Source organism: Solanum stenotomum, chromosome 11, assembly GCF_019186545.1.
Source record: "Solanum stenotomum isolate F172 chromosome 11, ASM1918654v1, whole genome shotgun sequence".
Taxonomy (NCBI): Eukaryota; Viridiplantae; Streptophyta; class Magnoliopsida; order Solanales; family Solanaceae; genus Solanum; species Solanum stenotomum.
In genome coordinates this window covers 54,340,055-54,367,837 of record NC_064292.1, presented here as the reverse complement: position 1 = coordinate 54,367,837, position 27,783 = coordinate 54,340,055, and the positions used below count along the sequence as shown (strand labels likewise).

General features: G+C 33.0%; 6 protein-coding genes across 6 annotated transcripts in view; all 6 read left to right on the top strand.

Annotated features, from left to right (window-relative positions):
- LOC125843862 (uncharacterized) overlaps positions 1–27,783 on the top strand; it is a 573,332-nt gene that overhangs the window by 382,405 nt on the left and 163,144 nt on the right. The window lies entirely within an intron of this gene.
- On the top strand, positions 2,853–8,472 carry LOC125843874 (uncharacterized). The gene is made up of 10 exons (XM_049523097.1): positions 2,853–3,437; positions 3,528–3,665; positions 4,259–4,447; positions 6,106–6,243; positions 6,356–6,477; positions 6,559–6,691; positions 6,800–6,929; positions 7,043–7,122; positions 7,224–7,358; positions 7,785–8,472. Exons 1-10 carry the CDS (start codon positions 3,012–3,014, stop codon positions 8,097–8,099), a joined length of 1,806 nt encoding a protein of 601 aa, XP_049379054.1. The 5' UTR covers positions 2,853–3,011; the 3' UTR covers positions 8,100–8,472.
- On the top strand, positions 12,403–13,765 carry LOC125843911 (protein RSI-1). The gene is made up of 3 exons (XM_049523137.1): positions 12,403–12,575; positions 12,810–12,834; positions 13,280–13,765. Exons 1-3 carry the CDS (start codon positions 12,492–12,494, stop codon positions 13,459–13,461), a joined length of 291 nt encoding a protein of 96 aa, XP_049379094.1. The 5' UTR covers positions 12,403–12,491; the 3' UTR covers positions 13,462–13,765.
- Positions 15,739–21,065, top strand: LOC125843892 (uncharacterized). Its single transcript, XM_049523116.1, has 6 exons — positions 15,739–15,927; positions 16,153–16,247; positions 18,939–19,200; positions 19,313–19,509; positions 19,669–19,856; positions 20,500–21,065. The coding sequence occupies exons 2-6, from the start codon at positions 16,153–16,155 to the stop codon at positions 20,784–20,786; spliced, it is 1,029 nt and encodes a 342-aa protein (XP_049379073.1). The 5' UTR covers positions 15,739–15,927; the 3' UTR covers positions 20,787–21,065.
- On the top strand, positions 21,512–22,779 carry LOC125843891 (probable glycosyltransferase At5g11130). The gene has a single exon (XM_049523115.1). The coding sequence runs from the start codon at positions 21,639–21,641 to the stop codon at positions 22,692–22,694; it is 1,056 nt and encodes a 351-aa protein (XP_049379072.1). The 5' UTR covers positions 21,512–21,638; the 3' UTR covers positions 22,695–22,779.
- LOC125843906 (receptor-like protein 15) lies at positions 23,841–25,189 on the top strand. The gene is made up of 5 exons (XM_049523128.1): positions 23,841–24,063; positions 24,164–24,253; positions 24,336–24,413; positions 24,775–24,920; positions 25,061–25,189. The coding sequence occupies exons 1-4, from the start codon at positions 23,895–23,897 to the stop codon at positions 24,882–24,884; spliced, it is 447 nt and encodes a 148-aa protein (XP_049379085.1). The 5' UTR covers positions 23,841–23,894; the 3' UTR covers positions 24,885–24,920; positions 25,061–25,189.

Genomic DNA, 27,783 nt, shown 5'->3' with positions numbered 1-27,783 from the left:
TGAAATTACTTCATCATAATACTACAAAATTCTAGTCACCTAACCATTAAATTCAAATCTATCTCAAAAGTAATTGTAGTCAAACTTTTTATTCAATTGATATAAGTAATATCAAAATATATGATTTACGAGAAAAAAAGAAGTTAAATAAAAGAATAACAACAATTTATTTAGAGCAGTAAATATTTTGGAGAAAGGTGTATAAAAAATATAAAATTAATATGATATGACACTATCAAATAAAACAAATGTAAATATATATCGACTAAATTTAGTTATATATTACGAGTAAATTACATAAAATCGCTTTCAATTTCTTTATTCTTTCCAAAATTTCCTTTTTTCTTAAAAAGAGAAAAGTCCATTGAATAAAAATTGAGAAAAAAAATATCACCTTTTTCCTTTTTTTTAATATATAAAAGGACCACTTCCTCATTTTCCTAAACAATTATGATGTCATGTCTACATCATTAATAAAGCTAATTTCTCTTTATAGAAATTTAGGCAATCTTTACTATTAATTACTCTTATTATTTTCCCTTAAATAGTAGACTTTTTATGTCATTTTCTTTATTTAATAAATTGCTAATATCATGAGGTTTAATAAATTTATTTGCAAAAATTACTAAAATACCCTCACCAAACAATTAATTTCAAATTTATCTCAAAACTACTTCCCATTACTAAGGCCCCACAAGAGATGGGAAAAAAGTCTTTGCAAGTATCGAACTTTTGATCTTCCTGTTTTGTCCTTGTAATTTAGATTTATTAATAGAAATGCCATGGATCTTGAATTAGCCTTTGACTTTATTTTTACTAATTATTATTTATTAAAAAAATACAGAAAGTGGAGTGAAAGTGGAGAGATGCTATGCTATGTTGAAGTACATTGTATGGTGCATGTGGAATAACTAAAAATATGTGAGTTTTGTCCCTAATTATTGGATTTATTAAGACTCTAATCATGTAGATAACTAGTACAACTTTGCAATTTTGCATGGCCACTTGGCTAGGAATAAAAAAAAAACATGATAGAAATTGAGAAGATGTTAGAAATTGAAATCAAGATATAAGAATTGTCGTTGTTGTTGTTAAATATATTTTTAAGATTTCTTAACTATTTTTAGCGACTGTATTTAAAGACTTTGTTGATATGAATTTTTAATATTAATTTAGTATCGCACATAGAGATAACAAAGTGAAAGAAGAAGGGTTCATATCTTTATCACATGAAGTGTAAGATTTTGCTGGAGGAGGTATTCAATCTGATATGACCGTACTTCAAAGAAACAATTCAAATTTATTTACTGAGGCATATGCTTTTAATTATCAATAAGACACTCGTTTGATTAGCGATCTAGCACAAGATGTAATTTATTCATTTAAGAAGCATCGAGAAATAAATGAAGATGGGAAAAGGAACATGACGGAAATAAAATTGCAGAATAGAAAAAAAGGTAAAGACATAACACAGAGTCATTATCTCTCTTGCTTTGAAAGAAGCTTGAGAAGAAAAATCAATGAATGGATTTTTATCCTATAAAACTTATGTCTTTAAATATAATTTAGCACGGACAAAATAGTAAAAGACATTTGGGTCGGTCTCAAGGCCTCATCGATGATTCCAATATGGATAACAGAACTATACGATTGTCTAATTAATAACCTTGCAGTAAAATCATATTCAACTTGTTATCAATTATCCGTCTTATCTAATTAATTATATTGTTGTTATCTCTACTACTTTTCAATTGGGTCGGTTTCAAGGCATCATCGATGAGTCCAATATGAATAACAAAACTATAAGATTGTCTAATTAATAACCTTGCAGTAAAATCATATTCAACTTGTTATCAATTATCCGTCTTATCTAACTCATTATATTATTGTTATCTTTTCTACTTTCAATTGACCTTTTCAATGAAATGATCCTAATTGACTACAAGAGTTAGGTTTTATGTGGTATAGCAATAACTATGTCAATATTTATGTATACATTTCATGATAGCTTTTCAATTCTTTTGATTCTTTCTTGAAAATTAAAGTCGTAAAGTGAGATTATTCTACATCATCTTAACCTAATTAAAATTTTCATATCAAGTATGATTATGATAATTTGTGTTGTATATATCTAAAGCGAATCACTATTAGCAATGACATCATAAGTTGAATTTGGAGAGGATGATAGAATCTACGTAGACTTTATCCTTATCTTGAGAGGTAATTAAAGAGATTGTTTGCGCTAGAAATCAAATCATTTTTGACGTTTCAAAAAAAAAAAATACTACATAAGTCTCGTGATAAACCGTGAAATAAATAACAGCTCGTGTTTTCTATAATTAAAAACTTATATTATATTATTCCTATTAACATGTCAACAAGTGTATCATCAAAATACATCAAAATTATCACAAACAAATGTGGTGCAGTTGATGAGACAACTCCTTTTTTAACGAGAGATCTTAGATTCGAGCTCTGATATGGAAAAATCCTCGTAGAGAGTGCTTCTCCCGGAATAGAGCCCTACGTGGTGCCAATTCGAAATAGTTGAGCTCCAATGTAGATACCGAACATAGGGCCGAAAAAGAAAACATCGAACTTTAACGGCATTGATTAGTTGGCGATGACAGCTTATTATGAGTGTCGCAGCAGCAAATCAAAACCACACTGCTAAAACCCAGCCTGACATATAATGACAAATAATGTAATTCAGCAAACATTCTAAGGGTAAAACAGGTAATGAACAAGAGGTGTCAATCGTCCACGTGTGAACTCTTTTCTTCTCACTGCCTCTTCTTGTCCACTTCTTAACCCGACCCGATTCAACACCCCCCTTATATAAACACCTCCTCCTCCGATCACTCTCCCCGTGATCTTTCTCCCGCCGGCGAAAATTCCGACGACCTTTTTTTGCCGTTTTCCTTTTAGAATTATCAAAGAGGAAAACGGAAAATTGATTTTCTGTTTTCCGCTTAATTTTCCGGTTTTCATTTGGTTTGTGCATTTTCACCATGGAGGACTATGAAACTTTTCTGATTGAACCTGAACAGGAATGGAAAACGGTGTCGTATCATAAGAAGAACAAAAAACAGTCAGGTAAGTCGAAGCAGGGAGAGGAGTTCTCCGGCAACTGGAACAACGGGGAGAGCTCAGGTGATGTTTTCCGATCGATCGAACAACATGCGGTGGAGAGAAGGAAGCGTATAGTTGAGTCTCAAAAGCTCTATGAAGCTGCTTCCGGTGAAAGTTCTGCCGTCATTGATAAAAACGAGCAGGATAGCGATGGAGAAGATGCCGCTGGTGGTGCAATTGAGAATGACGGTGTTGTGGAGAAGAAGAGTAAGCCGAAGAAGGTGAAGAAACCTAAGGTTACTGTTGCTGAAGCTGCTGCGAAGATCGATAATTCTGATCTAGTTGTTTATCTCGTTGATATATCAGTGAGTTTTCAATTGGAAAAATCTGATCTGTTGTTTTTATTGGTGAATTTTGAATGTGTAATTGTGGAATTCCTTTTTTGAAATTTGCAGACATCGTTTGATAAGCAGGAAGATATACAGCTAATGCGATTTGCAGATTACTTTGGACGAGCATTCGCGAAAGTGAGTTCATCTCAGTTCCCATGGATGAAGATTCTTAGGGAATCTTCAGTTGAGAAGATGATTGATGTGAGTTTTTCTCTTTTTTTTTTTTTTTAATGTTCAATTAGATTTGATTGACTTGTTAGATGCTTAAATGTGTAGAAAGCTAAAATTTGAGTCTTTGTACTTGAATGTTGAATGTTCTGGTCATGGAATAGATGAAATAAATCGAAACAATGAATTTTTATTCGAGAATGAAAATCGAGATCAATGCAGTCAAATTTTGTCTCTCTTAGATATTCGTTAGCTACCTATCATTTTGTTCTAGGACTCTTCTTCTTCAAATCCTACTTGGGGAGATTTGATTGATTCTGTATTCTTTTAATTCAGAATAAAGGGGATCTTGTACTTTTGTTTACACTATTCTATTGTGTGATATAGAAACTAGAAAGTATATAATTCTGCAAGATTCCGTTTTTATAATTTCCGAATAGATTTTATATCAGTAGATGGATGTCCTTGAAGTGGGAATGCCATACATGTTATATAAAATGTTCTTGATCTTTAATTTGATAGTCTGAATGCTATCGCCTGCACATTTCAATTTTTGAGTAATCAATTTATTGTCTTATTGGTTATGCTGTTTCTTTTATTGTGTTGATTTTCTTGTTATTGAACAGATCCCTGTTTCTCAAATTTCTGAGGATGTTTATAAGACATCGGTTGACTGGCTTAACCAGCGATCATTTGATGCACTTGGTTCCTTTGTGTTATGGTCGTTGGATAGCATTATTGCTGATCTTGTACAGCACGAAGGAGCTTCGAAGGGATCCAAAAAGGTGGTTCAGCAAGTATCTTCAAAATCTCAGGTAATTACATTCACTTTCTGTGTGTACTTTGTCTTTTCTGCATGTTATTTTGAAAGTTTGTGGCATGTGTAGTGTAACTCCAATGATTGTCTTTTTGTGGTGATAGAAGAAAGAATCAGTTGCATGTACTATATTTTTGAAGAATGATTCACCATAAAGGAGAAAGGAAAAAGGTTGACTGGGGAAGGGAGCAGAGGCGGAGCTAGGTGGGGGTTCATGGGTTCGGACGAACCCACTAGCTTTTTCGTAGACCCTATATTTGTATTAGAAAATTAAATAAATAGATGTATATTAATAGGTGAACCCCCAAACAAAATTGATTTAGAACCCCCAAACTCCTAACCTTGGCTCCGCCTCTGGAAGGGGGCATGGATATCTGAACCTTTCATGTGTGGTTAAAGCTTCCCTGTATATGTATATCCGGGTTTAATACAATCTTGAATTTGAATCCCTAACTAGTTATCACGTCTAATTGGAACCCATTCGTGATAAATGCGATCGTTAGTGGATTTTGTATTCTGTCCTTATCTAACTAAAATCTTTGTTAAGTGGTGATCCCGAGTAGCTCATGTTTCTTTGTTTTAGGAGTTGCCTTATGTGGAGTGGCGTATCTAGAAACCTTGATTTGCATGTTTACATTCAACCCTTGTGATGAGTTAGTCTGGAGACCTGTCGTTTATAAACAAAAGAAAATCCGTCTAGACACATTTATTGAACTTTGAGTACCATCACTTTACAAGTGCAGAAACATGTGTTTCTGATAGAAGTGTACTGATATAATGAGAGACCCACCTATATGATTGTTGTCAGATTCAAGAAATATTTTTATAAAAAAACAGCATACAGCTGCCTGCCTAAACATCGTCTCCAGGGAAGGGGGTTGGTAAAACACAGTTTGCCTTTAGTTCAAAAACTTTGTAGTTTGTAGTTTTTTCCCACATCTATACATTTGTGTTGTTCATGGACTGGTTCTGCTACACCATGTGATATGATTGTTTTTTTAAATGGTTTGGGGTTGTCCTGCAGCTGTAAATTTTGTCTTTTCATGTCAATAGATCTTCTTTTTGGGCTAGAACAATAATCTGATCCATTCTTCTTAAGAAATTTGGTCAGTTATGTTAATTGCAGAACATTGTAAACAGTGTATTTACTTTGTTTGTCTACATGTTCTCCATATCAACTTATTATCATGTTTTCAAATTTGATGTCAGCCCAAACATTTCGGAATATTTACCTTGATCATTGTGTACTTCAACCTTTTCTCTTGGGAGCTTCCTCTAATGTTCTTTCTGAACTCTCTAAATGAAATTTCAGTGGAGAAGAAATGTTTTCAACTCTGTCATTGTTTCATGAATCTGAATAACTAATTTATTCATTTCCTCTGTTCTGTTTCCTGAGGATATACCAAGTGCAGTTTTACATTTGTTTGCATCAGCTTTCAACATATGAAAAGGAAAATATCATGCCGATATGCTATTGCTTATTAGAAGACTGGTTTAAGTCAAACTTTATTCTGGGACAGTTTTTTTTTTTCTTTTTGCTGTATATTAATCATTCAAAATCTGCCAAGAATTGATAAACTTGAAATTAAGGATCTCAATAGCTGATACTTGTGACTTTATATGATAACGTAGTTGATATATGTCATTGAACTGCAGGTTGCCATGTTTGTGGTTCTAGCAATGGTATTGAGACGGAAACCTGATGTTTTAATCAGTCTCTTACCAATACTGAATGAAAATGGGAAATACCAAGGACAAGATAAGCTTCCAGTCATGATTTGGGCAGTCACTCAGGTAATAATCATCATTCATTCTAGATAATCTTTGGGATATTGCCATCATCTATCATTTCAATGCTCCCTCACTTATTGTTGTCTCTTGTGCTAACTTGCCTCAATTCCTATAGGCTTGCCAAGCTGATTTAATCGTGGGATTGTTCATGTGGGTACATTTTCTCTTACCATTGTTAAGCAGTAAATTGAGCAGTAACCCACAGTCGAGAGACTTAATCCTACAGTTGGCTGAGAGGTACCTATACTCTTCTCAAGCTTACTGAAAAAGTGTTTGATCAGCTCGTCAAGTACTAATGTGGGCTCAATGTTCTTTCAGGATTGTATCCTCACCAAAAGCCCGTGCTATACTCAGAAATGGTGCAGTAAGAAAGGGAGAACGTGTTGTGCCTCCATCAGCTCTTGAGGTTTTGATGAGGATCACCTTCCCAGCACCTTCTGCTCGAATTAAGGTGATTTTTACTGCTGTTATTATGTGTTCCATCAATATTCTAATTATAAGTTACTATAAAATATATATATTCTATATCGTAGTAGTTTGTGATGCTTGTTATGTTCAGGCCACTGAAAGGTTTGAAGCTGTCTACCCTACACTGAAAGAGGTAGCTCTTGTTGCTGCCCCTGGGAGCAAAGCAATGAAGCAGCTAACCCAGCGTATACTGCCTTTTGCTATCAAAGCTGTTGGGGAAGGTAAAGCAAAAAGTTCGACTCTATGTTGACCCTGAAGCTCCTTTGTTTTTGCATCTGATTTGTTAGTGATTGCTTATTCAGCTATATAGTCCTAAATATTACATGTTTTATAGGTGTTCCTGATCTATCAAAGGAAGCTACTGAGCTATCTGTTTGGTGTTTGACTCAGAACCCCGACTGTTACAAGCTGTGGGTAAGAAATCTAAGTTCTTGATTTTCTCTTTCCAAACTCGTCCCTTTTTTCTTTAAATTTCTAGTGACTGATCTGTTATCTTTCCCTTGTGATTGTAACAGGACAATATTTATCTGGACAATGTTGAAGCGAGTCTGATAATAATAAAGAAGCTGTCTACAGAGTTCAAGGTGCATTCTGCTAAGGGACCTGGACTTGATCCATTGAAGGTGACCTTAAACAGTCTCAGACTTAAGGTATATTAATCTTTCTATAGTTGAACATATCAGAATGATATCTATTGAACAAAAGATGAAGTCTATCAACTTTTACAAGTTATTGGTTACTCTTGTTATAGGCCTGTTCCAGTTATGGCTCAGTTTCCCTTTTGGACTTCTGTTATTGGTGGGGCGAGGGCATTTGCATTAGAAAAAGAGCCAACAAGGCCAGACATCATTGTTCTTCTTTCCACATTTATATCAATGTTGTATTATACCTGTGTTTATCATTCGGTCACTAATTGGTATACCTCAAGGGATGTGTGTCTTTGGCATGAACTATGACACATGAAAGTCCTCGTATTAATCTTTCCAGATTAGTCAATCAAAAAAATCAATCCATCATATATGGAGTAGTAAGCTGTTGCTAATTCAGCTAATTTGTTTTTCTTTATGATACTGTAGAGTGAGAAGGCATTGGCCAGTGTGGATAATGCTGCCCATCAAGCATCCTTGAAGGAAGTGCAGAAGTACTGCAAGATTCTACTTGGACGTTTATCCCATGGTAACGGATGCATGAAAGCTTTCTTTGTCATCGGTCTAACAATGGCTGTGGGTGTTGCTTTTGTCTCCAAGGAGTCCCCGGAGGTCAAGAAACTGTTGGCAGATCGCTTCAATGACTTGCAGTCCCTGGACTTCAAGAAACTGTTGACAGATCTCTCCAACGACGTGCAGTCCCTGGATTTCAAGAAACTGTTATCAGATTTCAACTTGGCTTGAAACTTCCCCTCTCACTTAGAGGGTTGTAAGTTAAATCACCTACCTTTGTTATATGTTTAAATTATGTCCCGGCACAGAGAAGCTAGCACAGCCCAGAACAAAAAATGGGTAGAGAATGAGTTGTTTTAGAAAGGAAAAAAAAAATAGGTACAGTAGATATGATGCCAAGTTTCTGGCCTCAGTTTACAGTGTTTGTGTTTGTTTAGTTTTTTTTTATGAAACAGAACTATTTAAGTAATCGAGTTTCGTTTGGCTGAATTATGTTTGTTTTTTCAAACCATTTTCATCTGATTTGAAATGGTTTATAACTTTATATATGTAGTATATGGAAGGAATTGTAAGATATGACTATGGTTGAATAGCTTTCCCTTGACTCTGGTCTCTGGTCTATAATAGCTTGCAGGTTTGTTCGGAAATTACACTTATCGACCTTGGAAATGAATGGTCTTGAACTTCAGGTGCAAACCTTCGAAGGTCAAAAGTCAAAACTTAGTAAACGTGAAGTTTTGCTCATAGGGCAAACGGAGTCAAAAGTTGACCACTCTCCTCCAAGGCGAAAGTTGGACCATGCTAGAGAATGGTACTCTGATAATGAAATTTTGGTTCTTTGGTCCATAGTCAATATAGGAGCCTTTTAGGCCTTTTTGTTAGGGATAAAAGGGAAAATCTATTTCACTTTTTTTTGGGTTAAATTATTACTTAGTATATATAATATATAATCTAAGGTACGAGTGTCAAATAGGTGGATTTGAGTTGGTCAAAATAAGTCTACTAAAAAAATAAGCAAGTCAAATTACTTTGTGTTTGGATTTTAAAATATATATTTTTATCAAACCAACATGAAGAAAGTTGCATCTGTAATACTGATCGAATAACTTTTGAATATTGATATGATGTAACTTCAAAAATGAAAATATGATAATTAATTTAAGACGGGGGAAGTAGTTTCCATGAATAGGATAAAAGAAGAAAAAGTAGCAAGTAAAAAATATACTAGTAGTATTTATTAATTCTTTGTGCCAATAGATATAAATTTGTGTTTTTCAAACAAGATGTTAATTAAGCATGTTACTCAATAGTTTAATTAATTAACAAGATATATGTAGACGTACTGATGGCTTTTGCTTGTGAAAGTATCATATTATATACACTTTATCACAATGATTGTTAAATGATCAAGATATGATTTTACGGATACTACCAATCTTAATAAGTTTAGGGGAAAAAAATATTGTCCAATATATATTACTATATAACTACGTATATAAAAAAGAGTTCTACTAAATTCAGTAACTTTAAAATAAGTAATAACATCCCACATTAGAAATTAGTTCAAGGAAATAATGAATTCACTTCACATGATAAACGGTTATATATTTATAATTTGATATAAATATTGAGTACGAATAAATATTTATCATCTTTGAATCTGATATTATACTCAACATATATGCAATAAATGCATCAACATGGGGTTTCCTTTTTTTTCATAAGGCATGACGTCCGTACAGTGCTTGTAGTTTATAATTGTGTGACAATGCACGTTATGTCAACTTCTACTTGTACTATGGTATAAAAGTTGTGATATATTTTCAACCCTTTCGTTCATCGAATTCAGACTCGAAATCTTTAATTAAATATGAATTTTTTTTATTCATTTGATCATAAAATGTTATTTAATTATAAATAGTAGTTTTTTTTCTTTGATATTCAAAATCTGCTATAGGACCCTACTAATTTGAATGTGTGCACTGCCGCCTAAGCTTATAAAAGAGGAAGACACTCTCTATCAAAAAAAATTCATCTTCAACATGCAAACTTGAACCTTCTAGTTGAGTGTAAAGGGCATTTGTTTCTTCGAAGACCCGCAACTCCTACCACTACAGAAAACAAAGGTTTTTTTTCACAACGAATATTAGTTATAGTACATGATTTTTTTCATTCACTTTTACTGAATGATCCGGTTCACTGACAAAATGTCACTGAAATAGTGAAAAACTTCCTTATTTTTTCATATGAAAACATATAATACTATTTTTTCTTTTCTCACTAATTCAATCAAAATATTTGTAGGAATAGTCACCATAGATTTTATAGTGAAAACTTCAGTAGAAATATAGTGATGTGTTAGTAGCTAGTTTACTTTTGGATGCATGTACACCGGATAAAGCTCTTGTGTAATAGCTTTTGAACCACACGCAAGAGATGAAAATTGAACTAGACAAATCTGATACAATGAGCTCAACTAAAAAGACATTAATAAAGAAGAATTAATCCATGGTCTCCCCAATAAGATACCATCTATTACATCGACTCAGTTATCTTTACGGTTACAATAAAGGTCATTTATCCCATACAATTTTTGATGGTCGGTAGAAATAAAAAAAAATAAAAAAAGACTTAATGCCTAAGGGCCATGTTACCTCATGTGACCACTAGAATTTTTTATATTGTTTTTATATCGTCTATATAATCGTTGCATGTGATAAATATTTAAAGTCAATGAAATAATTTAAAACAGATCTATCCTTTTTCCAATATATAATTAACTTTTTAACACAATCATTCCAATTTATACTTCATTTTTAAGTATAAATTTGACGAAGAATGTAATGAAGTGATTAAAATGTTTTTATTCTTAATCTAATACTTTGGATTCAAATTCGAACAATGTATAACTTTTTGATAGAAATCTTTTTTCTTTCTTTCTTGATAAATTTATAATCTTATCATTATAAACTTTACAAATCAAATAATTAAATCTAAAATAAAATAAAATTATAGGCAATTAATTTGGACAAATATCATCATTTTTTTTTTGGCAGTATTGAGAAAAAAGAGAAATGAAACAACAGAATAGTACTTCCTTTTTTGTCTTTAAAATTTCAAGATCCAAGAAAACTACTCAACTAAAACAACAACAACAAAACAATATGCTCTTCGAAACAACTCAGTTGATTTGCAAGGTGATTATTTCCACGAATAATTTGAGATCGATCTCTTCTTTATGTCTTTTAAGTCGAGCCAAACCTAGGATGTGGCAAAGGTTGTATAACAACAAATCTTATTATTTTCTTAGAACTTAGATCGATAAATTATTTTCGATAGACCAACATGTTAGATAAAGTTGACAACAATTTTATTTATTTAAAAAAATTAAATTAAAACAAAAAATAAATATAAAAATTATAAATCACCGCAAACACGGCGTTATCACCGCTCACTTTATTTCATAATAATTATCAATCAACTAAATGGACTTTTCTTGTGCATTGGTCCCATTTTTACGCCCTAATATACGCCCAATTTTATTTTATTTATTTATTATTTTTTTCTACCTCCAAATTAATAGAGATAATTACACTTTTAGTCCTTTTAATAAATTATAGTTTTAACCTTCAAGTAAATATAATATGTATTTTTAGTCACTTCATAATGTAAGTATATCCTTGAGTCAAGGTCTATCAAAAACAGTCTTTCTATCTTTTAGAATATGAGTAAAGTTTGCATAGACTCTATCCTTTTCAAACCTTACTTGAAGCAGTACACTCGTATGTTATTGTTTTTGTTGTTTTATATCGAAAATATGTGATCTTAAGACTATTTTTAGAATTATATCCTCAAGTATAGAGTGACATTAGAAAGTTAATGTAATACATCAATGATTGAATAGTTTAGTGTTGAACTTCTTTATTTCAATTTATGTGATAATGTTTTATTCGATTTATAGTTTAAGAATAAAATGAAGACTTTTAAAATTTATGGTCTAGAGTAAGAGCTTCTTTGAATTGACTTTAATATTTTGTTTGTAAGCGAAAAACTTGTTATGACTTATTTTTGTCATTTTAGCTTAAAATTACGTGCTTATAAGCGTTTTTTAAAAAACTTACCATACACTATAAAACTGCTTAAACATTATTTTAGCTTTAAAATACTTAACATAAATTGATCCAAACAAACTCTAAGTCATAGTATTTGTGTGAGATAAATCATCTCATTAGGAGGCCGCAAAATGAGAAGTTTAAAAAAATAAATTATTAATAAATACAAAAAGATATCATTTTTAACTAACTAAAAATAAAAGAGTGTCGCATAATTGAGATATATGAAGAAATAATTTGTAAATCTTCACAATCAAAAGGATCAAAATTGTTTCATATCTATTAATTAAAGGTTAAATTTACTTAATAAAAATCATCAGGATTAAAATAAAAATTTATTGATATTCGAGGGACTAAAAGTGCTAATATCACAAATTAAAATTAGTCTATAAATATTCTCACTTTACTCTTCTACTTCCATCAAATATTTCCATTTATCTTCTCTTCTTCTTAAATATTTTATTTTTCTTCAAACTATATAGTAATTTCACTTCCATTTGAAGAGAAGAAAATGGCAAAGAGTGGTTACAATGCTAGCTTCTTGTTGCTTCTCTCAATGTTCTTGATTTTGCTCACTTTCTCTAATGTGGTCGAGGTAAATATTCACACGCTAAGAGCGTCTAAGATTTAACGTATAAACATATTATTTTTCTATACAATATAACTTTCAGACAAAGAATGTTGATTAACTGGTCACTCTTCAATCTACGTGGCTACACACCATTAAATATTAATCTCGATTAATTATTAGATAAAAATATAATGTACCTCTTTTTTTTTTTTTGACAAACCCTTTTAATTTTATGTGTCTTTTTCTTCATTTTTGCAGGGTTACAACAAGCTTCGCCCAAGAGGTATATATATTGTCCTTTTTCTTGTAAAAATACTTGTAAATTTATATTTTCGAAAAAGAATTTTTAAGGATAACATTTTAGTCATTATAACAAAAAATAAAATAATTCATAACAGTGGCTTATTATCAATTTTAGCACTTATATATACATAAATCATTTATTTCAACTTTCAACACGAAATGTTTATCAACTATTTTTTAGTTATAAAAAAATAACAAGATCTAGTGTTTTGACAGTAGATGGAAACATACTTGCCACTTTGACTGAATAATACAAAAAAAAAAAAACTCTTTTACCTAGGGATGAACAATAATTTCATCTACTAAAATAAAAAAAATCACTTATTTTTAATTTTTTTTGTTTTCGCTAGAATTTGAACCTGATTCTTTTTTATTTAATTTTATTTTGATATATGGTGTGTTTGATTTTTTTTTTTATTATATAGATTGCAAGCCAAAATGTACTTATAGATGCTCAGCAACATCACACAAGAAGCCATGTATGTTCTTTTGTCAAAAATGTTGTGCAACATGTTTATGTGTTCCTAAAGGAGTTTATGGCAACAAACAATCATGTCCTTGTTACAACAATTGGAAGACTCAAGAAGGAAAACCTAAATGCCCTTAATTAATTAGGGAAATTAATCTTTTAATTTTTTCCAATAATTAATGGAAAAGATTAAAAGTACTATAGCTATATTGTATTGCATTAAATTGATTTCTATTTTGGAGTACTTTTGATGTAATGTTTTAAGTATTTTGTATTTCTCTACTTATGTTATAATGTTGTCGGAGTCTAAGATGAGTTGTAGAGCGATATATGATCTATGTATTAGGATTCATATAGCCGTCTTCAACTTGCTTGAAGATGAAGTGTTATTGTAATCTTTCTTTTTTTACAACGAGAGTATAATAATAACTTATTTATTGAATCGAGTTTGTTTACTTTGGAGCATTTTTCATTTCTCTCCTATGTTGTTATTGAAATTTAAAATGAGTTGTAATACTGGAGCAATATGACTATAGTCAATATTTGTATAGTTGACTTCAACTTGTTTATATTGAAGTATTGTTATAATATGTTTTTACTGATCATGAGCATGTAATAATTTATTTATTGACTTAGTTTATTTCATTATAGTAAATTTTACTTTTATGATATTCTTTTCTCCTTTTTGACCCTTGAGTTGGGGCTTGTTTCATCTAACAAATTTTTAACTAGTTTCTAATTTATTACCTAAGAATATATTTTCTTTGTTCATTTTTAATTGTTTACTTTGGAGCATTTTTCACTTCTCTTCTCTGTTATTGAAATTTAAAATGAGTTGTAATATTGGAGCAATATGACTATAATCAATATTTGTATAGTTGACTTCAACTTGTCTATATCAAAGTATTGTTATAATATGTTTTTACCGATCATGAGCATGTAATAATTTATTTATGGACTTAGTTTATTTCATTATAGTAAATTTTACTTTTATGATATTCTTTTCTCCTTTTTTACCCTTGAGTTGTGGCTTGTTTCATGTTTTTAACTAGTTTCTACTTTATCACCTAAAAATATATTTCATTCGTTCATTTTTATTGTCATAATTTATTTTTATAAAGCCAAATGATAAGAACTTTGACTAACATTGTACAATATATTCTTTCATCATATTGATATGTAAAAAATTGCAATTTATAGTACTTTTCATATAGTTTTTGAACATTTAAATTTTTTGTTTAAAATATCGAATTAATGTAATCTAATTTTGAAAATTAATCAAAATGACTTTCGAAAAGCACATCATGACAATGAAAATGGACGGAGGGAGTATATATAAAAAAACTAGTTTCTAATTTAGTTGTACCAAACCTTGTTTGAATTGGAGAAAAATAAAACAGATCCAAATATATTTTCTATATTTATATAACATATACTAAAAACATTGTGTGAACTGTGAAAGAGAGAAAACAAAAGAGAACCAAGTTTTTCTGTTACACACTGCCTTTTCAAATATATGGTCCATATGGTAGTTCGTAGGTGACTATAAAAATATATTTAGTGTAATTTATAAGTGATGTTTGAAAAATGTGTTTCGATAATTATTTAATGATAGTTCACATAGAAAACTTAAAAGTTTTTAAAAAATAATTAATGTGTTTTTAATCCTTCACTTTCAGTCTCTCACAATAATAATTATTATGCCCAAATTGCAAGCAACGTGAATCTGCTATATTGATCGTCACTGTATATAACTTTATTTGGTACAAAATGACTAAATTTATGCTGATAGTTAAATGAATTGGTCTTTTATATTTTGCATTTATATGAATTGAATTTATATTTAGGCGGCATAAATTTTTTTTTTATAGGCGCGAGACATAACTTGTGAAATATTATGATGCAGATAAAAATTAGTTTACACACCCAACAATAACCCATCACATCTCCAAGGAATTTTATTAACGAATTTGGCTTTGCACCAAGTTTTTTTTTTTTTTTATATCAACCTAATAATTTTAGAATACAAAATTCATAAATTAAAATTTTAGATTCACCCCTACTCATAGCTGGTTATCACTACATGAATATATTATCGAGAAAAAACAAATCTTGACTCTGACGTTTATTAATTTTTACAGCGACCTCAATTACTAAAATATGAACTTTTAATTCCTATGAATGTTAATCATTTGTTTGAAATTATCAACCTTTTATTTGTTTTGACACTTATAAAATTTTATTGAATATATTATTATATTAACCATTTTATTATTTAACTAATCACATCTTATATTAAACTTGTACTATCTTCATAAATAAGAGTAGCAAAAGAACCCATCACACACATTATAATTGATCAAAACATAAATATATCTAATTATTATATATCATAAAGATCAAAATCATAATTAATAACCAAAAATGATTATTTTTTTTCAAATAAAAGGCTTTGCTGCATTGGCACATGTTTTTTTTCTCTTCTTTCCTCACTTGCTTTGGATTCTCCTCTCCTTTTGCCATAAAAATTGGTGAATTGAAGAATGTTGAATCTCTTTGCTATTTGATAAACAAATTTGAGTACCCCTTTGTGAATCTAACAAGGTAATTTGCTTGTCTAACCCTTTATTTTCTTCCAAATATTCAATTTCAAATGTAAAAATCAAATCTTGGAGCCTTTTTCTATATGGGTTTTGGAGTTAAAAATCAAATCTTGGAGCCTTTTTTCTATTTGGGGTTTGGAGATAGAAATTAGTTTACTTAATTTGTTAGATTATATGTAAGATGTGAGATTAAAGATTTGATTTTTTACCAATTTTGTGATATCAGATGGCAGATTGTTATTGGATCACTTTCTTGGTAGTTTTATTTTGTCTTGTTGGAGCTTTTGATGCTAGTGCTGGAGATGCTGACCCTTTATACAGGTAAAATTTTCTGATAATTTTGCCTTATGCTTAAACGAGGTAGTGGTAAAGTGTGCGTAATACTCTCCCCTTTTCAGACCCCACTTGTGGGATTCCACTGTATGTTGTTGTTGTTTTATCTTATGCTTAATATTTTGTGAAAACTTTTCCATTTTCTACTTTTGATTTTTAGTAGTTTAGGCCAAAAGTGTAAAGATATAATATAGATTGATTTGAATGATTTGGAATCACAATTTATATGTGCAGTAGTTTTTCTTGTTTTGAGAAAGGTAAATGTAATGTATTATAGAAGAAGCACTAAGAAAGTCAATGGTATGTAAAAGTGAGCAAAATCAAGAACCTATGGATGAATCCCATTTTAATCTTGTAGGATTGTAGGAAACTAAGTATGAACTCGACTTCATTCATGAGTTCCTCTTTACACCAAAAAAATGAACAAAGGTGTGCTGTTGAACTTGATCTGTTGAATCGAGTTAGCTTTGTCTTTGAAGCATCTAGTATTCCTTTTCCTTCCACATGGTCCACCAAATGCATGTTGAATGGTATTCCACTAGATTGTCTTCCCTTTCTTCCTTCTCGTTTTGTACTACAATCGCAGCAAATATGTTGAGTTCTTGGGCATCCAGGGACGGATATTGTGTGTAGCTTATCGATTGATCTGAATCCAGTAGCTTTGGCTTGAACCCTGTATATCTGTTAAAAAATCTACAAGATAAGTACAACTAGTAGATTTTGACCCCCGTAAATTAAATAGGATGGTAGAATCCGGAACTCGAATCCAAAATGTTCAAATCCTAGATCCACCTCTATGGCCACCATCTCTCCAAGACCCACTACGTTGAGAAATAGATGTGAAAACTGGCAGTCACCTTACAAATGAACAGATGCCTCACACTTTGCAATTCAATCCCGCAACGTTAACACGTGCTGCTTAACTTGAAACACCTTCTTTGAAGATGTTCCTGTGTTAGACTTATGAAAAATAAGCTACTTTGTAAGGAGCTTGAGTTTCCAGATCGTGAATTCAAGGATGGTTGTTTTCTGTTCCAGCTTGTGTCTAAGCTCTGTAGAGGGACTGAACCATGAAGATGCCATTACTGGGAGATTTCCATATCATTCTGGCAGAATTACTGTTGGAGTTTTGGAAAGGTTCCCGTTCCAGTGCAGTAACATTGACTTGGGGGGAATCCTTTTCAGTGCTCTTTTGATACTTCTTTTTGACTTATAGTTCGTTGTGGAAAAGAGTTGATCTTTTTCATACCTGGATGGCATCATTGAGGAAGGAACTGGTTAGTGACTTTAAGAATGATATACATTAGTATATTTGGGAGATTGGGTCGAGTAGGTTCCCAGTTAGAGTGTTTTAAGGTTTCATCATATCAATCAATTAAGCATCAGTCCCAATTAGTTAGGGTCTCCTGTATGAATCATATGTATCTATTTCGTTCTTCAGGCCCATTTTTGTCCAATACTAAGTCTTTAACCAAATGAGGGGTTCTCTAAAACTAGAAGTTTGTTAGTCTCATACTTATCTGAACATAGAAATACTAGTATCTGATTAGAATAAAATGGCTCATTACAAACACCAGATGTAATGGAAGGGTAACATCAACTGCTACGATTTGGTATAACTTGCATAGAAGGTTTGCTACCGTTCTGTTTTGTTCTTAGTCAAGTCCCTATATATTTTGAGAGATTGTAGGTCTCTTGAGATAGTCTTACTCTAGGTAACTTTTGGTTTGTCTTAACCCTTCTACCACATTCATTCCTCATAGTGTCTCATTTATGGACCGGTTGTATTGAGGTTTACATAAAATATGATAAATCTTCTCAGACAACCTTCTCTGAACTCTTATATCTTTTACTTATGCCCTCTATTGGATATGACCATTTTTTATCTTGTGTTACTTCACTTCAATCTTAGCATCCATTTTTCATACAACATCCATCTTTAAATGCCCAACAATCACAATTACAATACATTATTTGTCTCTCAATTGATCTACAGAACTTGCCTTTTACACAACTTGGAGAAATTCCTTTTTTTTTTCTTTAAAGTTGAAATATCTACAATGACATAAGTTATACCTAATTACAACTATGCAAACATTATCTTCTTGTAAAGAGAAGGAAAATGCACTTATTATATGCACATTTTCTTATCAGAATGCCAAAGTAGTGGTACTATCCCATTGTACCTTATCACAATTATGCAAACTTAAAAAAAATTGGGGTCTGCAGAGTAGGTTAGTTGGGATGTGGAGAATAGGGAGCAAACTTGCAAGCATTTAGAAAGACTTAAAAAAGTGAAAGTAATGAAAACTGTCGTTGGAGGAGGTGAGATAAATATAGTGTGGGAGATTGAGGGTTAGGGATGGGAAAAAGAGTAAGAAGAGCATAGACAAGAATCTGTCAAGTTCTTGGTGTTAAAGGTCGAAGGCATAAAGACACTGGATTAAGCTCTTTCCAGTTTGTGATCATGAAATTTTTGGTGTAAGCTCATTTATACAAAGGAAACAAAAGAAAAAAACGAGGTCCTTACACACAAATGCAGTTCATCACGTGGGATATTGTGAATGATTGTGAAAAACAGGTCTTTTTTGTTTCTACTTCAATTCAGAAAAGTTCTACTTCCTTTTCTCCCGCACTTAACAATCCGACATGATATTTTTGAAATATCCAATGATTTAGGGCTTGTTTTGGCCAATGTAAAGAGACCGGATGTGCTGGAGAAACATGCTTCGCGCATTGCAATACTCCTTTAAATGGTTCTTCTTCTGATGACAACTGGTACTTGAAAGAGCCTCTATACCTGTGGTTGAAACAAGCGAACTGCCTAAGTGATTGCCAGTATCACTGCATGCTTCAAAGAGAAACAGAACGAGCAACACATGGATTTGGGCCTGTGAAATATCATGGGAAATGGCCATTCAAACGCGTGTTTGGGCTTCAGGTATGTTAATTAATGGCCCCGTCCTAAGTTCCAACAGCTTCAAGAATGGTTCTCTCGCTTATGTATTCATATAGATGGAGTATTAATCCGGAGTAACATCTTAATCTCTCAGGAGCCTGTTTCTGTTGCTTTCTCTGCACTTAACCTTGCAATGCATCTCCATGGATGGCTGTCCTTTTTCACGCTTATTTACTACAAGTTACGATCAAATGCTGATGAGACGACCTGCTACAATTACACCAGTTTGTGGCACATCTACGCGTTCTTGTCTATTAATTCATGGTTATGGAGTGCTATCTTCCACGGTCGGTAAGTTTATGATATGGCAGTCTTGATAATGCTGATTTTGGCAGTTAGAATTTGTTGGCAGTGCCTGCCTATCCGGCTTGACGTTTATCTAGTTTCTTGCAAATTAGTTCAGCATACCAATTAAATTGTATTAAATTGTTTTTCGTTTATTTATTGTAGAGACATGGATTTTACAGAAAAGCTGGACTACTCATCTGCTGTGTTATTACTTGGATTTTCCCTGATTGTATCAGTACTAAGAAGTTTCAGTGTAAAGAATGAGGCTACGAGAGTTCTGGTTGCTGCTCCGTTGCTTGCCTTCACCATCACTCATATATTGTACCTGAACTACTATCAAATGGACTACGGTAATGTCATTATCTCTCTTTTTTTAAATTTACGGCAAAATGTGCTTCCCTTGACAATAGGATGTCGAGTGTATTTCTGGAAAAAAACAAGCACCAAATACTTTTTAAGTCGCGCAAGAAAGGATAAAATGCAATATTGATTTTGGGTTGAGTTATTTGCATTTTGGTGTACAAGTTGACGTAATTGCCGATGGGAAATCGTAGTAGCTCAGTTGATTGGGTACGTAAACTTCCACTTGTTGGTAAGGGTTCAATTCTCCTCCTTTTATTCACCTCCCCCATTTCCCCTTCCCCTAACCCCAACGTTTTATTTTAAAAGATCATAATTGCAGACGCTCGAAGCCATGTGCGTTAAGCAATACCAAATCAAATATGACGAGTAGTGGGGTCCTGAACTAAGCCTTGGAAATCATAATGCCATAATGCTTTTCAAAATTCTCTTGATCAATATCACTATCCTATTCCAATAATTCGTGCTAAGATGAATCTTTATATTGTGGATGCTTACGACTCTCAGCTATTGTTGTTTGGCATGATTTGTGTCTTAGAAAGGGTTGGAAAGTGTAGGAAGCTATTTTTCGTGAAATCGTGACTTACTTTCAGGTGTTTATATCTGATGATAATTGCTGTGATAATTTCTCAGGATGGAACATGAAAGTTTGTGTTGTGATAGCTGTTTCTCAACTTCTAATTTGGTCAATCTGGGCTGGAATAAGCCATCATCCTTCCCGGTGGAAGTTATGGACGGTGGTTGTTGGAGGTGGCCTCGCGATGCTCCTAGAGATCTATGACTTCCCTCCATATCAAGGACTCGTAGATGCTCATGCACTTTGGCATGCCACCACAATCCCTCTGACCTATATCTGGTGGAGTTTCATCAAGGATGACGCGAAGTATGGAACTTCCAACTCGATTAAAAAAGACGAGTAGTGTTTTCAACATGGTTTTTAAAGTTTTATATCGCTCGATCAGTTTTGACATAGAGAGCTATAGCAAGTACTCAAATAGTAACTCCTCTTATGTTCCTTCTTGCAAGTAAAGGATGCTTGTTTGTGCTAGAAAAACTAGAAATCGAGGTTTTTCATCCTATAGAAGAGTGTGTCATATTGCTCGGAAGCAGATTCAGGATTTAATTTGACTTGACGGGTTCAACCTTTAGATTAGATTGTAATGTTATAGTTGCAATGTTAACATTACTCATTTCTATCACATGATTTGCACCATTTTCTTGCTTTTGGTCTTAGCCATCTCTATTATTGTGTAGGTAGCACCTCTATTTCAAAAATAAAATAAGAGATAAGTTAAGAAATCAACGTAACGTAATGTATAAATAAATACTTAAATTTGGTCATTGTATCAAGTTAAATTAGGAAATTGAATATACCCCTTTTTTTAAAAGACACTAGAAAAAAAAAAAATTATACACATTCTCATATACCCCACTCAAGTTGCTAATAATCTTAAACTATAGAGTATAACTAAAATTAAATTAGACGGATAATTCAAGATGATGCAATTGAAAGCTACGAACTTTTCTTTTGCAACTTTTAATTATTCAAAGGTCACTTTCCCATATACACAGAGAAAATTAAAAGAGCCTAAAGTTGACCAATTAAAATTATAACACAACAAAATGTATCATACCTTCCAATTTCCAATTCCAACAACCCCTATATTCCAAACACTTAGTATAAGGTATTCGATTGATCGAACAGACACGAAAGTTAATCATAGTAATTCAGGAGTTAGTTTGGTGTGGAAGGATTCTCGCTCAACGGAGAAATGGCAACTTTCACTTTCTCATTGTGTTTTCTACTCAGCTTCACCTTCCTCTTTGTCTTAGTTCATCCTTCTTCTTCTTCATCATCATCTTCGCCTTATCTATATCCATCAACATTTACGAAGAATTACGATAAGATGCTAGCGAGTTTCAAAATTTTCATATATCCAACGACACAACGAATTACTTTTTTTACTCCGTCAGCTTCAAATTTCTATGATTCCCTTCTTAACAGCGCGTTTATCACTCAGGAACCGGAAGAAGCTCATCTGTTCTTCGTGGTTTTCTCTCCTGAGTTATCTACTCGTTCTCAGGCGCGGCTTGTTCGTGAGCTGAGAACGAAGTATCCTTACTGGAACCGGACGTTAGGAGCTGATCATTTCTTCATCTCACCGGAAGGAATTGATTTTTCTTCTGATAGAAATGCACTTGAGCTGAAGAAAAATTCAGTTCAGATTTCGGTTTTTCCGACTGTTTCAGGTAAGTTTATACCTCATAAGGATATCAGTTTGTCTCCGGTGAGTAAATCCTCACTCGTACTCTCCCACGCGCCGGTGAATATGGATCGTTCGTTTCTAGGTTATCTGAAATGGGATGGGAAGACGGAGGTGGAGTTGGTGGAGGAGTTGAGGTTGGATTCGGAGTTCGTTGTTGAAACTGAGTCGTTGGATCAATTAGGAAGAGTGAAGAGTAGTAAGTTCTGTTTGTTCTTCTACGAAGCTGAATCGACGGCGGCTATGACGGAAGCAATGGCGGCGGGATGTGTTCCGGTGGTGATTGTTGACCGTCCGGTTCAGGATTTTCCGTTAATGGACGTTTTGAGGTGGTCGGAAATGGCACTGTTGATCGGAAACCGCCGTGGAGGTCAGGGATTGAAGGCGGTCCTGGGCGGTGTGCCGGAGGATCGATATGAGCGGATGAGGGGATTGTGTGTAGCGGCGGCTCACCATATGGTGTGGAATGCGGAACCTCAACCGTATGATGCATTTCATATGGTGATTTATCAACTGTGGATGAGACGGCATACAATTAGATACACTCGGAGGGAAGAATTTTAGAGTTGAAAAATTCAATTTCTTTGCTTGTAGAATTAGTGCATGATTAATAATACTATAATCCTAATTAATGGGTCAATAAATTGTATGCTTTTTAGAATGATTGTAATTTGTTTACGACATGTTTAATAGATTCTTTTGCTATGTTCTGATAGTTGATATATTCTACTCGATTGAAATGATCTTTGGAATATAACAAAATGTGTTTATATATCTCAATCCTTTACTAAATTTGTTCCCTTCATCGAGTTAGTTTGATTTGACATAGAGTTCAAGAAAAAAAAAGAATTTTGAAACTTGCGATCTAAAATAAGTTACAGATATTTGTGTAATTATAATTCATTTCATTAAGGTAAAAATGAATATTTCAAAGTTAAATAGTTACTTAATATAAAAATGTATTTTTCTTTTTGGACAAACTAAAAAGAAAAGTAAGTCATATAAATTGAAACAGAGGGAATACTAGATTTGCTCAAAAGAAAGTGTTAAGTTTAACTTTAGTAAATATATATTAACAAAATTTCCAAAATTCTTCAATGCAATTAGGGTCGTTTGGTAGTTAGATAGAGTTATGCAGGTATTAGTAAATCAAAAGAAATGTATTACAATAAGTGGTAAGAGAATCACTTGTTCATTGCGTAATGTAGGTGCAAGAAAATCGAAGTTTGTCTCTGATGGTGATGTCAACTTGTCAAGGTCCTTCCATTTTCGAATTCTTCTTTTCCAGCTCACTTTAAATCAATCAATTTCCAAGCAACAAGTTGATGCAAATTACAAGGAAATGTTGTGTTTAGTAGTGTTTTTGTTAGGTAGGTTGTCTACATCACACTGTTGAGGTGTGGCCCTTCTCCTGACCCTGCTAACACGGGATGTTTTGTACACTAGGTTACCCTTTTTAATTCCTGCGCCAAGAAACTCATTATCTTTTTAAATAGATTCTTTAGCTCAGTTGTCGTAAAGAGGATTGTTTGAATATATTAATATGACTAATACCAAGACTTATTGGTGGTTGTTGATTTTGTTCATGGTAAATGGATGGAGATGTTATTGTTGTTGGAAAGAAGAAAGGACTATGTTCCATTGATCATAAGTGTTAGTAACTATTACTATGTTCCAAAAAGGACTGAAGTAGTTATACATATCAGAAAGAATGTTAAATTCAAAATTTAATCTATTTGACTCGCGAAAACTTAACTGTTTAGCATGTCTGATTTTAAGTTTCTTCGTGATTTGTTTACAGGTTTTGAGAAACTGAGACAACTAGAAATACTTGATTTGTCATCGAACTACTTGAACCGCAGCATCTTTCAGTCTCTTAGTCAACTTTCATCTCTCAAGGCGTTGGGCCTCGCGGAAAACAACATTGAATCAGGTGCTACCATTTGGTTCATCTGTTTTCCCCTTTGCACTATTAGTCTTCCTCTTTTTACAGAACTGTGCTAAAAATAATCCATTTCCTTTTAACATTTCAGGTTCTGAGAAATTATCAGGGTTAGACAAGCTGGAAATCCTAGATTTGAGCGACAACGCACTAAATGATGAAAACGTTCTCTCTGTTCTAGGTAATTAAACTTATAGTTTCTTTTGTGAAAAGCCGTTTTTCCTCAGTAGCTTCCTACATAATTATTCTGAATTCCTCGACAGAGCTAAATGTATCTAGAACGACGTTAAAGAAGCTTGATATGAGGAACAACAGATTCCGGAGTTTTATACCAAATGAAGGTATATATACAATTACTGTAGTTTTTCTTCCTTCAATTGATTTTATTCTACCTCCTTGTACATCTTGCTATGTAAATATATCTTATTGGTACCCAATCGAAATCACAAGCTTAAAAGAACTGGAAAGTCACAAATCATTTACAAACTCCACAGGTTCCATTTGCATTTGATGAAATGTGTATAAAATATAAATACATAGACTTACATGGAAAGATGTTATTTTAATAACTCTCTTTGTCAAGATCTTGGTTAAAAATATGACATTCCACCATTTTAGGCGTCATTTGCAAGTCGCTATTGCCATTTTAGTACAAACATTTACACTTTAAAGCATACTTTTAATGTTTCTTTTGCATGTAAGAGTTGGGAGCTTTAAGAAATATCGAGTGGTTACTGTTGGATGGAAACGCATTGGATGAGAACTTTCTCAGGAGTACCGGTGCAATGTATCCCTTACAGTGTTATCAGTAGCTAACTGCAACCTCAGTGGAGTCCTACCTCTTCAAGGTAATTTCAGACATACGTAAATAGAACAATGAATAGTTGAGAACAATGAATAATTTCAGAACAATACATGTTTCTAATATTTTCTGCATAACAACTATATAAGAACATGAATAACAATCATCTATTTGTTCATTTTATAGGCTTGTGTGATGTAAAATATCTTGAAGAACTAAGTCTCCTCCTAAACTACTTCATTGGAGAAGTCCCTGCATGTCTTGGAAACTTAACATCTCTTCGGGTAATAGATCTCAGTCAAAATTACTTTACTGGAAATATTGCCTTATCTCCACTTCCAAGTCTCTTGTCCCTTGAATATCTCTTGTTAGCAAACAACAAGTTTGAAATACCAATTTCATTCGAGCCATTTGCTAACCATTCAAAACTTAAGTTTGTCATTGCTGACCACAACTTGATAATTGTACAAGCTTATTCTAAAAGCTGGACTCCAAAGTTCCAATTGGAAGCCTTGTCTTTATCCAATTGCTCTCAAATGCCAAGTTTCCTTCAGTATCAACATCATTTACGGATTCTTTGTCTCTCGAAATGTAACATTGGTGGAAACTTCCCAAATTGGTTGTTAGAAAACAATCCCAGACTAGGAGAAGTTTATTTGGATGGAAATGCATTCACTGGATCTCTTGAATTTCCATTCCTTCCTAATCTGAAAGCTTTTGATATCTCCAGCAACAAAATTCAAGGACAACTTCCTCCTAACATTGGGTCCATTTATCCGAATCTCATGATATTCAAAATGTCCAACAATATGCTTGAAGGCTTGTTGCCTTCAAGTTTTGGTGACATGAAAGACCTTCAATGCTTGGATTTGTCAGGCAATAAGCTAACAGGTGATCTACCTATTGGATTGGCTCGTAAAGGATCCAAGTTAAATTTTCTGAGATTATCGAATAACATGTTGAAAGGGGAAATATTTCCAGTTTTGACTAGCATCAACAATTTTGCATATTTGTTCTTGGATGGAAATAACTTCTCAGGCCCAATTCCGCAGGCGTTATCCACTGCCTTATTATTTTCACTGGATTTAAGTTACAATAACTTGTCAGGAAACTTACCAGTGTGGCTTGGTGACATATCCTCCTTAAGTTCCCTCGCACTGTCCGGAAACCATCTAAGAGGTCATATTCCGCCTGATTTTTGTAGACTTGAAGGACTTGAGGTGTTAGATCTCTCTGAAAACAACCTTGTTGGCGCGATTCCATCATGTTTTAGTGCTTTGCGAGCCTTAAGACGTGTGTATTTGAGCAAAAACATGTTACAAGGGGAATTTAACATGTTCTCAAATTCCCATCTACAAATGTTGGATCTTGGAGATAACAACTTCAGTGGTTCAATTCCAAAATGGTTGGACGAAACTTCTGAGTTAACTGCCTTACTCTTGAAAGGAAATCGTTTTCAAGGCACCATTCCTCCACAGTTATGTCATGCAAGTTACTTAAGAATGTTGGATCTTTCTCACAATAATATCTCAGGACCTATACCTCATTGCTTGGGAAACATAATGCAGAATCCATGGGACACAGATGTATACTACACTTCATCATTTGGATATGGAGGATTCGAGATGTTTGGAGGAGATACCTTGATAGACGTAGATGCCTCATTCGAGACAACACCAATAATTTCATTTCCAAATAGCTTTGGCGCGTGGGTTGGAGTAGAGTTCACAACCAAATATAATACTTATTCATATGAAGGTAGCATTCTTAGTTACATGTTTGGTGTTGATTTATCTTGCAACCAGTTAAGTGGTGAAATACCCAATGAACTCGGTAATCTTACTGTCATTCATGCATTAAACTTGTCACATAACCACCTTACTGGAACAATACCATCAGAATTCTCAAATCTCCAGAATATTGAGAGTTTGGACATATCATACAACAACTTGACTGGGAGGCTTCCTACTCAACTTCTAAAGTTGACAGCTCTAGAAGTTTTCAGCGTGGCACACAATAATTTAACAGGTATGACTCCACAGCGTACAGCACAGTTTGCAACTTTTGATGAAAACAGTTATGAGGGAAACCCTTTTCTTTGTGGTCCTCCATTGCACATCAGTTGCACAGAGGCCAAAGAGATTCCAACATACCTTCCTGCACCAGATTTCTCCGAAGACGATGCTTCTTTTTTAGATATGGAGTGGTTCTGTATTTCATTTCTTGTAGCATATGCAAATGTGGTGGTTACAGCGGTTGTAGTACTTTGCGTAAACCCCTCCTGGAGAAATGTCTGGTTTTATTATATCGAGTCTTTCATGTATTCATGTTACAATTACTTTAATTCCAAAAGTTCATGACTTTCATAATTATGTAACATTTCATTTATGTAAATGTGTGTGAGTTGTTCTTGGAATGTTGGTGCCTATCTAGTCCATTAATACTAGACACTAGTGAATGTTGTGTTGATTTGCTTGTGCCTTCTTTAAGCATTTGCCAGATTAATTAATTTATTTCGAAATATAAAAATGTGTCATATTTTTTAGAACAGACGAATAGCCAAAATTCTTCAGTGCAATTAATGGTTTGAAAAATATGTATACTGCTCAATGAGCCATTTCTTCTATATGGTCCACTGAAATAAGTGCTAAAGACTTGGTAAACTCCTAAAGTAGCTGAATTTTTTTGACATTAGCACACAAAAATTATAACTAAAAAAAAAAAAAGAAGAAGAAGAAAATGGCTAAGGAATTAATTTTTGCTGACTAGTTAAGCACAATAATTATCAAAATTTACTCACCGTTTCAATTTGTTTGTCTTATTTTTCTTTTTAGTCTATTTCAAAACGAATGTCTCTTTCCTTTTTTGCAACTCTTTACATCAAACTTTTCACGTGACATGTTTAAGAC

Coding starts and splice junctions, on each gene's coding strand:
- LOC125843891 (XM_049523115.1), top strand. CDS start 21,639: ATGGCAACTTTCACTTTCTCATTGTGTTTTCTACTCAGCTTCACCTTC.
- LOC125843906 (XM_049523128.1), top strand. CDS start 23,895: ATGTCTGATTTTAAGTTTCTTCGTGATTTGTTTACAGGTTTTGAGAAA. Junction 24,254..24,335: donor AAACGTTCTCTCTGTTCTAG/GTAATTAAACTT, acceptor ATTCCTCGACAG/AGCTAAATGTATCTAGAACG. Junction 24,414..24,774: donor GAGTTTTATACCAAATGAAG/GTATATATACAA, acceptor TTTGCATGTAAG/AGTTGGGAGCTTTAAGAAAT.
- LOC125843911 (XM_049523137.1), top strand. CDS start 12,492: ATGGCAAAGAGTGGTTACAATGCTAGCTTCTTGTTGCTTCTCTCAATG. Junction 12,576..12,809: donor CTTTCTCTAATGTGGTCGAG/GTAAATATTCAC, acceptor TCATTTTTGCAG/GGTTACAACAAGCTTCGCCC. Junction 12,835..13,279: donor CAACAAGCTTCGCCCAAGAG/GTATATATATTG, acceptor TTTATTATATAG/ATTGCAAGCCAAAATGTACT.
- LOC125843874 (XM_049523097.1), top strand. CDS start 3,012: ATGGAGGACTATGAAACTTTTCTGATTGAACCTGAACAGGAATGGAAA. Junction 4,448..6,105: donor AAGTATCTTCAAAATCTCAG/GTAATTACATTC, acceptor ATTGAACTGCAG/GTTGCCATGTTTGTGGTTCT. Junction 7,123..7,223: donor CCGACTGTTACAAGCTGTGG/GTAAGAAATCTA, acceptor TGATTGTAACAG/GACAATATTTATCTGGACAA.
- LOC125843892 (XM_049523116.1), top strand. CDS start 16,153: ATGGCAGATTGTTATTGGATCACTTTCTTGGTAGTTTTATTTTGTCTT. Junction 19,510..19,668: donor AGTGCTATCTTCCACGGTCG/GTAAGTTTATGA, acceptor TATTTATTGTAG/AGACATGGATTTTACAGAAA. Junction 19,857..20,499: donor CTACTATCAAATGGACTACG/GTAATGTCATTA, acceptor ATAATTTCTCAG/GATGGAACATGAAAGTTTGT.